This window comes from Heptranchias perlo, chromosome 27, assembly GCF_035084215.1.
Source record: "Heptranchias perlo isolate sHepPer1 chromosome 27, sHepPer1.hap1, whole genome shotgun sequence".
Lineage (NCBI taxonomy): Eukaryota > Metazoa > Chordata > Chondrichthyes > Hexanchiformes > Hexanchidae > Heptranchias > Heptranchias perlo.
Window position 1 is genome coordinate 29,157,672 of NC_090351.1, and position 15,677 is coordinate 29,173,348.

Genomic DNA, 15,677 nt, shown 5'->3' on the forward strand with positions numbered 1-15,677 from the left:
CCATTTTTATTGCTGTTAAATATTGCAAATATTTCTAAACTGTAATTTGACCTGTAAAATGCCATAAGGAATTAAACAATTTCTACATTTGTATACTGCAGCTAACAGTTCAGCATGTTCAATCAAGAAAATAAAGTCAAATTTTGAACTATTATTTCCTTAACATGAATATCACAATCTATTCTTTATATAAAGAAATTATTCCCAGTGAATCTCAAAGGATTTTACACTGAATAAGTTAGTAACTTGGTAATGGATAGTGGGCAGTTTATATAATGGAGTCCATTAAAAAGGGACATGTTAATAAGTGATTTGAAACAAAACTATAGTTATTTAGAAGATAGGTGAAAGCACGTAAAGTAGTTTGGAACAGAAATTGTACACTTCAATTATATAACCTTCAAAGTATAGAATTTAAAAATGAAGCATGACAATCTTTGTGCTGTAAGTGTAGTAGGTACAATTTTTAAATGCAAGTTGTTCTTGATGCCAAGGTGTTAATTGTATCCATGTGATTTATATCAATTAGTGTTAATTATATTCAGGTGGCACATATCAATTGGGAACTCTCTTGCATCCATTTATATGAGCGCTGATCTAGGGTGTGATGTAAGTATAAATGTGGAGCTCTGTAAATAAAGGCCTGGAAGTAACTGAAGACTAGACTCTAGTATTCTATCCTTCAACACCTGGCCATCCAATTTATAACACAAGGTACCATATAGAAAAGGTTTTATTGAATTAGATCTCAATACAATTGTTTGATATTTCAATATAATTTCCATTCTGAGTGAAAACAGTCTCCAAACTGTAGTAAATTCAGTTGCAGCCAATACTATTGAACTTCAGGTGACACAAAATAAAAGAATGAAATTCAATTTACATTCAAATCACTTTCAATACCTTATTTATTTAAAATGCAATTCACTTGAACAATAAAACACATAGCAAAATTTTCAACATTAACATTACACTGCACTCAAGGATTGATCAGAAACCCTTGAATATCACTGTATTGTAGAGTGGTTGCGTCAGTACAATACCTGAAATCTATATAAGGCACACTACAAGAGACCAGAGACATATTTGGGCCCACGTAATCAGTGTACGTGCTTTGTTTCCTTCAAGGCTTCAGTTAATCCGTATGTTCCTTACAGCACATGTACATCTTCAAGAGTGTCTACCAGAGGTAGTTTAAGAGTCACTACCAGCATTAAATAGCTGTTTAAGTCTTATGAACATGCTCCAGACAGGATATTTGATCACACTTTAAAAATGTTGAATTCTGGCAAAACAACAACAGTTTTAAAAATTTATACTTAAATGAAGAATGGGTTATTAAAATCTGTACTATTGAGTAATAAATTCTGGAATTGAAGAAAATGTTCAGTTGTATTTTTCCAGGACATCTGCAATAGCTCAACACTGCTGTAACATTCACAGCACAAATGGCAAATTTTCCCCCTATAAGGTGATTGTGCTAATTTAAAAAGGCACTCTATAAAAACAATTCATACCATGTTTTGCATTAGTGTCTTTGGGAACACTTTCCTCTAGTTTCTGATGTAGTAAAACCATTTAAAAAAATTCTACCACACAAATAAAATTAATCACAGTTTAAGGTTATTTTACTTCCAATGTTGGCAGTTGTTTTTTAAAATAATACAAAGAGCTGTACAACTTGACTATCTTTAGATCAATTATCTACACTCTAATCAAAATGTGGCTTTCAGAGTAGTAGATAATCTTAGATTTAAGATATTGTTCAAGTTAAAACAACCTTTGAATTAAAGGGCAAAACTGTCAATCTTCTCAACAGACCTATTTAAAAATCCCATAGTTATCTCAGTAGGTGGGGAAGTTCCTTACAATTACTGTAAAAATTCAGTTTGAATCTGGTCATATAATTTACATGCCTGCAAGAAAGATGGCTGCTGCTCAATGCAATCCACAATAATCTTTTACTTAAAAGATCATGTACATTGAGAATTCTATTAAAGGTGGAAATGCTAAAGGAGCATTATTAATTGATAAAATTCTGAGTAAGGTAACTTATCTACAGTAGACATGCAATTCTGTTCCTTGAAATAAACATGATTTTTTTTTTCCTATTTGGCCATTTTAATATTGCAGGGTGTCATTTTCAATAACACAGAAGTCTACTTTCCTTTGTGAAAAAAGAAAAATCCTCTTCAACCTTTGGTAATTAGTTTTGTAAAATATTTTTTTTCAACTTTACAGTGGAAAATATAGCCTATGGAGATTTAAACATATGGAAATTTTGTACTGATGAACCATATGACAATAATTTACATTAAATTAAATATTTTGGTATGGAAAACACAAGATTTCAGTCAATGTAGACATTTAAAAGGAAAAAAATAAATCCAAGAAACATGCTTGCTATTGAATGAGGTTTTGCTATATTTACAGTAGAGGGGTGCCAGATAGATTCTTTTCAAGTACATGTTTAAATTCAAAACATTGCTGTGAATTCCAATCATAAATATTATTAAGCAGACAGTGGTAAACAGCTGTTTCCAAATCTTATTGGCCTTCTTGGAGTAATTTAAATAGTTTGACTCATTTGCTCACCTTGCATTCTGGCATATTTCCCAATGCTGGATGACAGACAGCTTCTAATAGCTGGCAAAATTCTAGAAATGTCAGATTCAGTCTACTAGCCTATAATAAACAGGAAGCCTAGCTAATTATGGCACAACAGGCTAAAATTCAAAACACTGATATAACGCAGAAAATTTTGGTAGTGCTCACTAGGTTTGTATTTCCCCTGATTGTCTAGTACTGTTGTAAAAGTAATTGTGTGGAAATTCCAGTTGCTTCCTCCCCAAAGTATGTACTTTTGAAATACTGATGATTTTATCAGTTGTAGAACTGTTGTTGGTAGTAACCAACTGGGCTAGGATTGTTGCAAGGTTTGTACATCCTAAAAGTAAACTCACTTCTACAGGAGAACCTATTACAGCAGTCAACTTGTGTTTTATGTTTTGACAGGGATGTCCAAACTTTTTATCTCAATGAGCCACTTAGCTACACACCATAGAGCCTTGCAGGAACATATAATGTTTAAGTAAATACTCATTAGTTTGCATATATCTCAAGTTGCCAAAACTAACAGATCATAGGAGGGTAATTTTCATCTTCCCCGTTTAGATGGTAAACAAGCAGAACGGATCACCCACCAATTATAGAATTCCATCGCCGGGTTCTATAAATTGGCAGATGATCTGCTCAGTTTACTGCCCAAGTGATGACTGTGCAAATTACCCCAATTTAGGATTTATCTATCAGTGAGCTAATAACATTAAGAACAGGCTTTTCCAAACTTTGAAGTTCACAAAATTCAAACAGGACAAATCAGTTGGTAAAAAATATAAGCGCAAGTAGAATTGAGATGTCTGGATTTTGTGGACTGGACTGCTAGGGCCCAAAGGCCACAGTTTAAACACTCCTGGTTACAACTGAACTGTTCTATTTGCAAAAGGTTCCAGTTTGTTACTAAGGAGCTCTCCCCAAATCAAGAACAGCAGTAAAAATGCCAGCTGCACTCTCCTCTTCCTCCCTCACACTCCAAAAATCTTAACAAGAGGTTGCCAACACCTCCTCCTGGTGTGGATTTGAACTTCTAACCTTGAGACATTATGCAAGAATATGACGACTTGTCACCAAGTCCAGAGCAAATCAGTGTTTATACTGTTATGCACAGGCCCATTCAATTCTATTCTACAATTATTTAGTGAGTCACCAGTTTCCAATACATTTAATTGACTCATCAGTGCTCATTGTGAAATATTTCTAACGTGGTGCTGCTGAAATTTCTTGCATGTTCTGAACTGTAATCCACGATTGTCTGAGGCAAAGCATTTCATGTGGTTGAGTTTAATGTGCTGCAATTTGATAGATTGCAGAAACAGAACTCATGCAAGAGGAGATGGTAATTTGGGCTGTAAACATAATACAATGTGAGGTGTAAACAATTAGATGTATTCAGTTCAGAGCAGCACCTACAATAGTTTAGGCAGAAAATGGGTTTTCCATTCATATTCACTTATGAAGAATGGATTGAACAATACATGCCCATATACTGTTTTATTGGTAATACTGGAAGTGACTGTGCTTTGTACTGTCTGCAAAAACATGAATCAGTTATATGTAAATGATAAAATCCAATCACAGCTCTATCATTTCCCTGCCTTACCAGCACAGTGGTTGTTTTATACCAGTTTAATTGTACATGCGGAGAACAAATTAGTGGACAAGGATCAACAAGTAGGAAAATGTTTGCATCACCAGCCTCCCAAATTTGCTTCTGGTTCAATCTTTAACTTATTCCAAATAATAATCTTCAATCAGTAGACCACTGGTCCACCTAGCCTATCCATCCAACTTCCCATAAGTAGGGCCATAAAGCAGCAGCATGCACTGCACATAGTGCAAAAAGAGAAATTCCTCTTCCTCAAGCACAATCTTTGAAAATTGGAACATTAACAGTTAGAGTATATTATACTTCAGATTGAAAATGGTGTTTTGCAGGTAAAGCATCTGGTATTTCAGTCTACTGAAATTTCAGTAGACCTATAATTATTCTGATGGATTTTTTCAAAATTTTGAACCAATGGATTTTCTTTATCTATACACTTTTTTAAAAAGCAGGAGAGATCAATTTCAAGATGAGGCCTGTTCAATTTATTTTTTTGAAAAAGTAATTAGCAGTTTAGGTCTTCATTTAAACATTGAATAGTTACCAAAAAGTCACTGTGTTGAAATATTAAAAACTAAATTATATAATTGTGCACTGCTCAGGTTTAAAAAGATTAAAAACATCCATCACATGGAAACATTAACACCTCCTGCAAAGTGATGCTGGATACAAACAGGAGCATTTAGATTTACACCACTGGGTATTCAATCTTTAGTGAATATTGTATAAATTGTGTTTTGTACCAATATTTTAAATTATTTTAAAGGGAGTATGAAGGAGATAGGAAAAATCAAATGGAGGAGGTCTTAACTTGGCATTTATTAAAATTTGCTGATACTGGGTAAGATTTTTGGATCATCCCTGAAATGGGATAGTTTCATTCCAAAAAATAATGACAAAGGTGTGATGTCCCCACATAGTGAACAGGCCTTTCCTGGAGTCTGAATTTTACAATCTACATAGGGCCGGTGATTGTCTTTGAGGAACTGGCGCACGCACACAAAAAGGTTATTAAATGGTGATGTAAAACATTTTTTTTTAAGGGCTATAATAAGTTTGTTGTGAGTTTCCATTTTTTCAAGCAATGCCAAAATGTGCCTGTTTAAACATCTAAAAAAAGGTTACACTGTTGTCTTTAATATGCAGTAGTGGCCAGATTGCTATAATGATACTGAATCAGATTGCTACATTGGTACTTGCGCTACTGCAACTCTATAGGTTCTTGCTGTGACACCATTTTCCATTTAACAATACCTTTAGATGATCAGTGGGCAGTGAAAGTAAGCTTTAGAGCTTGTTTGCCACCATACAAAACAACTCTTATTACAAGTGTGCACCCAGTCTGCCTGCTATTAATTCTGGCCTTTTAATCAACAGCTGGTATTAATCCTTAAATGAACATTTACAAAGCCACATTTTCTAAAACTTTTTGTAAGATGCTACCTAGATATTATAAAACTCTACAAAAATGAATGCGTGTGTATTGCGAAGCCATCTTCAAAAACAATTATTCAGAGAAAATGTTAGGTAGAATTTAACTGGCACAAATCTTGCTCAAATTTTCCAATTAAAAAAAATTTAAAAGTTTGTACTGAGAACAATTTTTCTTTTTCTATCAAAGGAAGTTAAGAAGTTTAAAAATGGGAGATAGGACCTAGATGAGGAAGCAGGACAAGAGACAGGCATTCCAAATTTTGAAACCTCTAGCTGAAAAGCTCAGAAGGATATATTTATCACACAAAGCCAACCTGTGGAATAAACTGTTACCCAGAACAATTGAAAGCCCTGGTTTATTTCAAATGGGTCATCAATAGGTTTCAACTGCAGTAGCATATAGGGGGCTAAAAGCTTACTCCTAGATTAAGATGGTAGCTAGATATTTTGAGATTTTGCTAGAGAATAAAATAGAACTAGATTGAAGCACCAATCCACAAGTGAGCTGCATGAACAGACTGGCTAAAGAAATCTAGTGGTAATTAATTACCAATGCCTAGATGTTTCAAATCAAATCGCTGTCTGAACAGGATGTTAGTGGCTGGATATCGATTCCAACACATCCACCAAAGCCTTACTAAAATAGAAGCTAGCTTTTGTTTGTGTGTGTTTGGGGGGGGGGGGGGGGGTTAAAAGAGGGGGTGGAGAAGAGAGTTAATTTGTTAATGTCTTCTTTTATCAAACAGGATCCTTACTCAGAAACTAACTTGTGTACTATAGGAAGCACAATAGGAAACTGTATCTTAACTGATAAGATCAAATTAAGTTCTTTAGGGCACAATTTGATTAAGTGGGGACTGATATAGAACAAGTCTTGACCACAATATTTTATACCGTCATCCCACCTGCCAGGTTATTTAAAAAAAAAGAGATTTAAAGAAGCACAGTGCATTTACTTCATATTACTCTCAACAATCTTGGGGCACACATATTTTAATTATATTAAAAACTACAATAGTCTTGAGAGGGTCAGATGGATAAAGAATAATTTTATGTACTTTAATGTAAGTTGGAAATGAGTTTTTCAAGGTTGAAATACATAATAATGAAATATCTGCTAAGCATTTTACCAGCAAAAAGACCTATATAAGAAAGACTTTTTTTTTTCCATTTGACATGTTCTCAGGTTTAATTTGCAGCACGCAATAGCCTTAGCTAACTAATTTTGGAAGCACAGTACGTAGAGGTATATTATTTCCATTTGAATCAGCCATTTGCACCAAATTGGTCCTTAGTTTGTTGGTTGTGCCAATAGTTGGGGGTAACTTGGAAACAATTCCAGGCAAGGAACTACTGCCATCTGGCGTACATTTAGCCTGCGTGATCTTCTCCATAGCGGGTGGTTTGGGTAAACGTCTAGCTAGCCATGAATGTCTCAAAGCCTGGGTAGGTGTTATGCGACTAGATGGCTCCCAATCCAAACATCTCTTTAGGAAGTTGATGAAGAGTGGGTCATCACAACCCTTTAAGGCTGTCACCCAGTTCTTGCCACCCGGTGGCCCTCGCACCTTACCTCTTTTAGAACGACCACCATTCAGAACTACTGTGCTATCTGGGAGTGTGGTGGTAGTGCAATAGCGAGGTTGATTCTTGGAGTTGAAGAAGTTCTTGGCTCGTTTGCACTGATCCAACATTTTTTGAGGTGGCAGCCCCAAAAGTTCTATCATGCAAGCCAACTGATCTCCTTCATCTTCCCCAGGAAAGAGGGGGTACCCAGTCAATAGTTCAGCAAGAATACAACCAAAGCTCCACATGTCAATGGGCATCCCATAACGCGAGCCAAGGATAACCTCAGGAGCTCGATAAAACCGTGACTGGATGTATGTGAAGATGCGCTGATGCTCGTAGCAGCTGGACCCGAAATCAATTACTTTGATGCCACTACGGCCTTGCTGCTTCAGCAAAATATTTTCTGGCTTCAAATCACAATGAATGATCCGATTTTTTTGCAATGCTTCCAGGCACTGTAGGATGGAATGGGCAAACTTCCGCACCAACTGAAGGCTGAACCCCTGGAACTTGTTTCTTTTGATCAGTTCATACAGATTCATGCTCAGCAGTTCAAAGGTCATGCAGGTGTGGCTGCGGAATGTGAAATTCTCCAGCATGTGGATAATGTTCATCTGATAGTTCTTGTCTTGCTTTTTCAAGTGCTCCAGGATTCGGATCTCCTCTACAGCCTGCCGGTGGAATCGCTTCTCGTTTCGCACCATCTTCAATGCCAGGTGTTGCCGCAGTTTGTGGTCATACACCTTAGCCACTTGCCCAAAGCTTCCCTTCCCAATAACTTTAAGTATCTCATACCTATATGCTATATGGTCATGAGGCAGAAGTATGTAGGCTGCTTGATCATCATCATAACCACAGTTGTTTGATCCACCCACTATGCCTTGCCGCTTCTTTGCATTTAAACCCATAAAGTAAATTTCAGGATAGTTGAAGATTTCCTGATGCTCAAAGGAAGACAGCTGGTGCATGTGCATCTTCATGGCTTGGGTAGGTGTCATAGCAGCTTTGGACTTCAGCAAAATGCTGTCTGATTTAGCAGAGGCTGTACCATCCAGATTCTTTTCTTTAAGTGAAGGTAGCACTGTTTTACAAGTACGAGACACAGTGGGGTGCGAAGTTACATTATTCCGCCTGTTTCCGGCATCTTCAAATAGATGTTGCACTTTGACCTGAGTCCGACATCCAACTGGCTGATGGTCCTTCATAGTGCTCTTGCCAATCTAAAATTTGTACAAAAGAAAGTGCTCAGTTTGTCTAAATGTACTGTAAGTTTAACAGTGGTAAAAAAAAGTACAGTAACAAATCCTTTTCATTAGGACCTTTTAAAGCAGAGTTATCCAATAGAAATCGCTGACTAGACACAGATGTGACTACGACGACAACGTAATAGCCACATTTTAGCAAACACCTTGCATACAGTTTCACAACGTGGGTAAATGTACTTCACGTGTATATTTACTTAAACATCTACCACCATTCAGTAACCAAGGAAGTAGAGCTCACAACGATCAAAAAACACTCGCACACTGATTTTCATTTTACAACACATGTACAAAAAGGTTGAAGCACACATGCATACATTGTGTGAATGAGTACTGAAATCACATGCCCAACAGCGGTGTCTATTACTCTTTATTTATTAATCAGAAATGCAATTAGACGCATCTGGATTCTCAATTAGCCACATGTGGCTCGTGACTAATGTATTAGACAACACTGTTTTAAAGTACCGTGTGTCACACCAAATGCTGAATACAATCAAAAAGAATCAGAGGAACACAGATGCACAAAAATTTATCTGCATTATTCTCAAACAAAGTTCCATTTTCTTTTCTATTCTACACCCCCCCGCACAAACCAAAAGGTAATGGTGGGAAGGCAAGTACTGTGGAAAGGACCATTTTCGCCACTAGTAGCACCCAGTATTTGTAATAATGCAGCTACAGATACCACATAGGGCAATGCTCCTTTTACTTGGCCTTGACAGCATACATTAACCTGGCCCTCAAGTGGCACACACCGTTACAAGTATAATTTTTCCATTGAATTAAACTGCCCAATTAGTACTGAATTGGTTCGAGAATGCTACATTATTTCATTTTGGGCCCTTTCGGCTGGCCAGAGATTTTTCATTCATCAGTACAGAGGACCCAGTGGTGCTACCCTGTCCCCATCAGCTTGTCTTTGGTTCTGTACATTTTGTTTTGTTTTTCCTCTCCAATGTTCTCCCCTCTTATGCCACAGGAGCTAACATTTGCTCAGATACTACTCAATGCTACCTGCCATTCTCTGACATGGCCCCCATATGGCCATTCACGTACAAGGACTACAAATTTGACAGTGGGTAGCATCACAGCTGATCCTGTGCTCATCTGACATCCACATTAGCACACTTTCCAGGAGGAATCATTGAAAAGCAAGCAGCATTGAGAATCCTGGCCGACATTCCTCTCCCTAGGTCAGGGACGCTGAGGCCAAATGTATCAGCCCTACTGCAATCTCAGCCAAGGCCTGATAACTGGTAAGATCTTGCATTTCTGTGACATTATAATGAAATGTATATAGTTTTAAATGAAAATGTATGTGGTTGTCCAGAATCATATTTTTTCTCTCTTCTGAAGGCACCGAGGTACAGTTCCATGGTTGCGATGCACTCTGATATCGTAACTAACCAATTTTCAATGATTATTCAACATGAAAGGCATCACAGCCCAGCTTGGTCTGTTTAGCACCTGATGCCCACGTATATACACTTGAGTAGCACATAGGAACATTTTAAGAAATGAAACCTGTTCGACTACTCCCGTTCCTAGCTAAGGGGTGTGAAGGCCAACTGTAGCACCCTGCTGCCACCCATGCTAAGATCAGCTAACTCAGCGCATACTGCGATTTGAACCTGGGACCTTCTTGGTCCGTTTGAGACTAGACTGTACCATTACCAGCTAGGCTCTTGGTTAGCTACATTATCAATATTTCGATAATTTACTATTGCATAACATTCAGAAGCAATATTTTAACTCAAATCATTTCTGGAGATCACCAGCATTCAATGCTGAAGGACAGCCCTTCCTCAAAAGGGAAATTGCTTAGAGGATTTAAAGAAATATTTGTAAATTGCATCCAAAAATTATAACGGTTCAAATTTTCCTCTTTCTTGAGACCACATTACAACAGAAAAATGTTCCATTCAATGCCCACACTTTTTTGTTTAGGTCAGCGCTAATACTCAGCAATAGGGTTTTTTTCCCATTTGATATTTGTAGGCACATATGTGGGCATTTCTTTCAAGCCAAAAATAAGAAGTACTTCAGTCAACTAAAAGTTAGTACAGTACACTGTACATTCCTTTCATAGCAAAAAAAAACCCCGAACCCAATTTAGACACAGGACATTGGCAGTCGTCATCTCCTTTTGCTTCTAAAATAGCAGAGTAACTGCATAACGATACATTTGTAGCTGAAAATGGAAACCGACCAAAGACCAGTGTGAAAATACTTGACTAGTGCGATAACTGAGCTGTCCAGTTATAGTCGATAGTAATGTATTATTTGATGACTCAACAACAGTGTTTTAATTCATAGATGCATGTTGGATTGAAAACTGACTTTTGTACTAAAATAACCTGTTTATTACACATGATGCACAACATGGGATTGGGCTACAGTTCAGAATATTAGGGAGTCAAAATTACATTAACAGCAGTGATACAATGTAACCAGTCACAACTGATGTCTCGTTAAATCTTTTCATAGCTATTTCAGAAAGACAAGTTGTGGGCTCCTGTCTACCTCCTGGCAGCTACAGCAAGGGGAGGATAACGAGGCCCGACAGCAGTTTATATCCCAGCTCACTCAGCGAAGGTGGTGGGAGGGGAACAAATTTAAAAATGGGTCAAAAATGATCAAATGAAACAGGTTATCTATTCTTTCCTCTGGTCACTTTGGACCACCTTATGTTCTTTTCAGCCTTTCAAACTAATCCACTTTCTTTGTGTCTTCTCCCCAAATAATACCCTACGTTCATAGTAATAAATGTGCCTACCAACACATCAGTAAACTTCCATATATCTACAGGCACTTGTCATCACCGCCACTTTGCATTTTCTGTCATGATATAATGTTATTCGGGCAGTTTGAAGAGTTCTCAGAGTTGAAAGTGCATACTTCTTATTCTACAGGACTGTGAGGCATTAACTGCCTACGGAAGTTGAAGATTTTGGTAAAACTGTTGCAAATGGTGCACCCGTTATTTTGCAGCTGCATCACCTCCTTACATGGCTGTTTTGCTATTGCTGAAAGGAGTTTCTTTGATCACACCGTACCTAGAAATATATGTATGGTTGCTTAGTTATTAAGCATACTGCAGTTTTAACAGAGGATTGCACATGCTGCTGGGAGTCTTACGTTCTCTGCTGAAAGTGCAAGCACTGAGGAGAGGTCTATCCAGACAGGTGAAAATCTTGAAATGTGATTGCAAACCTTTGCTGGTGGTTCTCTGCAACTAGCTGTTGGGATGTGTGCAAAGAAAGCAGTACAATTTTCCTCAGTACCTCTGGGCTGAATACAATTTGGGATTAGGAAGGGGGGGGGGGGGGGGGGGAAAGAAACATATCAGCCAAGGTCAACTTGGCCAGTCTCTCAATTGTGGTATGGGCGTGTGCCCTTGGGTCTAAAGAGCATGAGAAATATTTATAACAAATACTATTGAGTTACAGAGTTAAAAGTGGTTTAGTATCTCCACAACAAACATTACAAATTCAAGTGTCTGTAAAAGAGTAAATGCTGTCACCAAAAATCCCAATCTGATGTAGAACCAAGTAAGCTGAAGAGGCAAGGGGGAGTAAAAGTAACACATGTATGTACTTCTTCGAAATTTATATCTAGAAAATATCCCATGCGTGTGAATCTACTTACTTTTAAGCCCAATTATCTGAGATCCAGAGAGTTCGTTGAACCTGTCTCATAGGTAATTGCAACAGAAAGATAAAACCTCATTATTTAATAGTGCACTAGTCCATACTGTGCATGCACTTACCGTTAAGCTATTAAGAGATGGTAATCCCACGGGGCTTCCTTTCTCCACACACGAGGCTTGGACCTCAGCCTGATCTACACGCATGTAAGAGTCATACAAGACATCCCCAAATCGGGCTGCAAACAGGAAAGTCAAAACCATACCATTACTGGAGTTATGGACTCAACAAATAAGTATTAATGAGTAAGAAATATGCAGTATATGCAATTCCCAGTTGCCACTTCTTGTTTTCCCCACTGAAGGGTTCACTAAAATGTACAATGATTTTTCATTCTCTTCTCCCCATCAAAAAAATGCATGTGTGGCATTTTCAAAACACAGTTTGAGTATGGAAAGTCTGAACCTTCTTGATTTGTGAACCGTGGAAAGCGAGCATGAAGAGATGCCAATAGCACTTTATTAAAATTAATTTCTCTCCCATACTATCTGCATATGGGAGGTTGTTGGAGTTTTCTCCAGATCAGCAGCTGCTTGGCTCTCCCTTCTTTAAAAAGGTGCCCCAAAAAAATCACAATATAAAAAAGGTAATTCAGTTGAGATTTGTTGGTGTTTTTACTTGTGATAGTCTGGAGTGCATGTAGCCACTCATCCTCCACTCCACTGAAGCATAAGAGGAGCTGAGAGTACAAAGTGTTACTTGAATCACAATTAGCCTTTGAAGCTGGGTCAATCATGACATTTAAAAGGCACCAAATAAGCACTTCAATAAGTAAAATATTAAAGGTGTTAATTGTATCCCTGTGATTTATATTAATGTGTTAATTGTATTCAGGTGGTGTGTATCAATTGGGGTTCTCAGGGGCATATATGAGAGCTTATCTAGGGTGTGGTATGTGTAATGTGGAGCTGTGTGAATAAAGGCTTGGAAACAACTGAAAACCAGGCTCTAGTATTCTATCCTTCACCACTGGGCTATCCTATTTATAACAAAAGGCAATGGGAAAAAGCAGGGAAATGGTATTAGACTGGTTATCCAAATGTAGAAATAGTATCAGTATAGCCCTAATGAGCCTAATGGTCTCCTGCAGTGGTGAGATTTCTATGGTTCCAGTACAGCTTTCATTGAACCAAGGCAAGGTGTTACAGGTATACAAGATAGCACTGAACAAAATAGGGTTTGAAAAAGAAACAGGTCTTGCCTCTTCAAATTTGGTAAAACTACAAATAGGATTTCATCGTATTCTTCTATCATGGTCACAGATGTGGACACAGGTTTATTGTTATCTATCAACATTACAGGACTATTAGTAAAGGATGTAACATTAATTCCAAGAAAGGATGATTTTTAAAAAATAATAAATTAACAGCTTGCAGTAAAGTTCATGAACTACATTAAGAAATCTGTAGAGTACAACATACTAAATTAGTGCGCCACTAATTAATTAACTGGAATAACAGACCTAGGAGTATGTGGTAGCCTAATGAAAGAATTCAAATGAAATCAGACTGCAAGAGACGCTGGAGTCACTTATAAGATTGTCTGAACTACAAGATTACGTTACCTGCTGCAGGTTAAAATTTCAACCATTTTTGGGTGTGTTCACGAACCTCAGTGCAAAGCTCAATAATGATGATTGTGGAAGGGCATTATGTAGCAACATGATTAACACTTATAAGGGTGCAATCTGCAGATATAACATTTCACTAATAAGTAACTCCTAGTCAATTAAGCTGTTCACGAGTCATTTTTTTTTTAATAGACTCGCAACTATACGGTAGACCCATTGATTTACGACATTGTTATATTAACATGTACAGTGAAACAATTAATCTTACATAGATTTGCTGCATTCAAAGAATCTGTACAAACTAAGGTTCATAAACTCAAGATTGCATTAATCAGGATTTTTTGGTTCAATATATACTTTCTCAAAGCTTTCCGATCTGGCACTGACCACTGACAGCACACACATGGTGTCCACGTAGACTGGGAACCATGGAAACATCCACCATTGTTAGGTCACAATTATTTAGGGTCATCAGTGGATGGATTCTAACCTTGTTTTCAAAAAAGGAAGAAGAAACATATTCCAAATTTATAGGAATTTGTGAAATCTGAACAGGGCAGCAAGTTTAACAGCCAAAACTCTCAATTGATCCACACTGAAAAGTAGCCCACCCTTGAAACCAATATTTATGATACAATATGAGCAAAATTGACAGGTCAACTTAAGTCATCATAAAACTGGATAACCCAAGCAGGCTTTCTGAAGGATAGAAAACACTAATATACTATATGATACTGTGACTAGAACAAAAAACATTTCACAAGGGGATATTAAGTATTCGCTGCTATATACAGAGACTCTTCTACTTTTATAGCGGCACCCACAGGCATTTCAGTACTCAAGTTAATATCGAAACATTTACAAGCAATTTCCACTCAAGTGAATTGTAATACTCATTCCTCTGTACTGTGGGTGCATGCACTAAATGATCAGATCAAAGAGCAACGCGGGGAATTTCACTTCGAAGGATGTCCTGAACAGGAAGTTTGAGCTGTTTTTTTTAAAAAAGGAAAATCGAACATGCTCGCAAGAGTGAGATCTAAATCAAACAGAATAAAACGAGTGGTACTGATTGTATAGTACGAATAATGGAGTTTAAAAGCACATTTGAAGTATCTGCAGTTTAAACCCTTGGTGCACAGAGACACATTGAAGGGTAACCCAAACTACAAGATCTAAATCCTCAAGCACACAATCAAACGAATGCAAATGTATTTCAGCATAAATATATATATATATATATATATATATATATATAAAAAAACACAAAAATAAAGTGTTGATCGGATTTAAAAAAAACACAAAATAAATGGCAAAAGTGGGGAAATACTAACTCCGCATCCAACGGAGATAGAGGGAAGGTATCGAAATGAGCACATTATTAGCAGGCACACATGGATCTGATTAGTGAGTTTAGTTTACCCGTGGTTATATGTCCTGGAGCCGGTGCTTTCCTCGCTAACATGGCTGCTAGAAAGCGTTCAGCTGCCTCCAACCGCCGGCCATTCCCCACCCAGCTTCCCCCAACTCCACCAAATTCCCATCTGCCTCTCCCGGAGCCGGTGGGGGTGGTGGTGGTGGAAGGAAGAGGGGAGCGGTCGGTTACTGGGGTGCGGTCGGTCTTCTGGGCTGGGCCTGGGTCGGTCCGTCGATTGATTGATTGATTGATCGATCGATCGATCACTCTGTTTGACGAGCCGCTGGCTCCCGTTCACTCGCGCTCTCGTCCGGCCGTTTGTCCGTTAATCGCGCTCCCGTCTCTCAATCTGTTGCTATGCGCGGCCCGGCGTCACTCACTCATCAAGCGGGGAGAGAAAGAGGAGCGCCCGCCCGCCCGCTGCAACCCTTCACCGCCAGCGTGCCAACACCCCGCCCCCGAGCGCCAGTAAAAACCCGCCTGCGCTTCGCTA

General features: G+C 38.0%; 1 protein-coding gene across 1 annotated transcript; it reads right to left on the reverse strand.

The window, feature by feature from the left end:
* Positions 1 to 878: 878 nt before the first annotated feature.
* dyrk3 (dual specificity tyrosine phosphorylation regulated kinase 3) lies at positions 879 to 15,331 on the reverse strand. The gene is made up of 3 exons (XM_068007536.1): positions 15,190 to 15,331; positions 12,260 to 12,375; positions 879 to 8,445 (listed from the first exon to the last, which is right to left on the reverse strand). Exons 1-3 carry the CDS (start codon positions 15,230 to 15,232, stop codon positions 6,868 to 6,870), a joined length of 1,737 nt encoding a protein of 578 aa, XP_067863637.1. The 5' UTR covers positions 15,233 to 15,331; the 3' UTR covers positions 879 to 6,867.
* Positions 15,332 to 15,677: the final 346 nt, after the last annotated feature.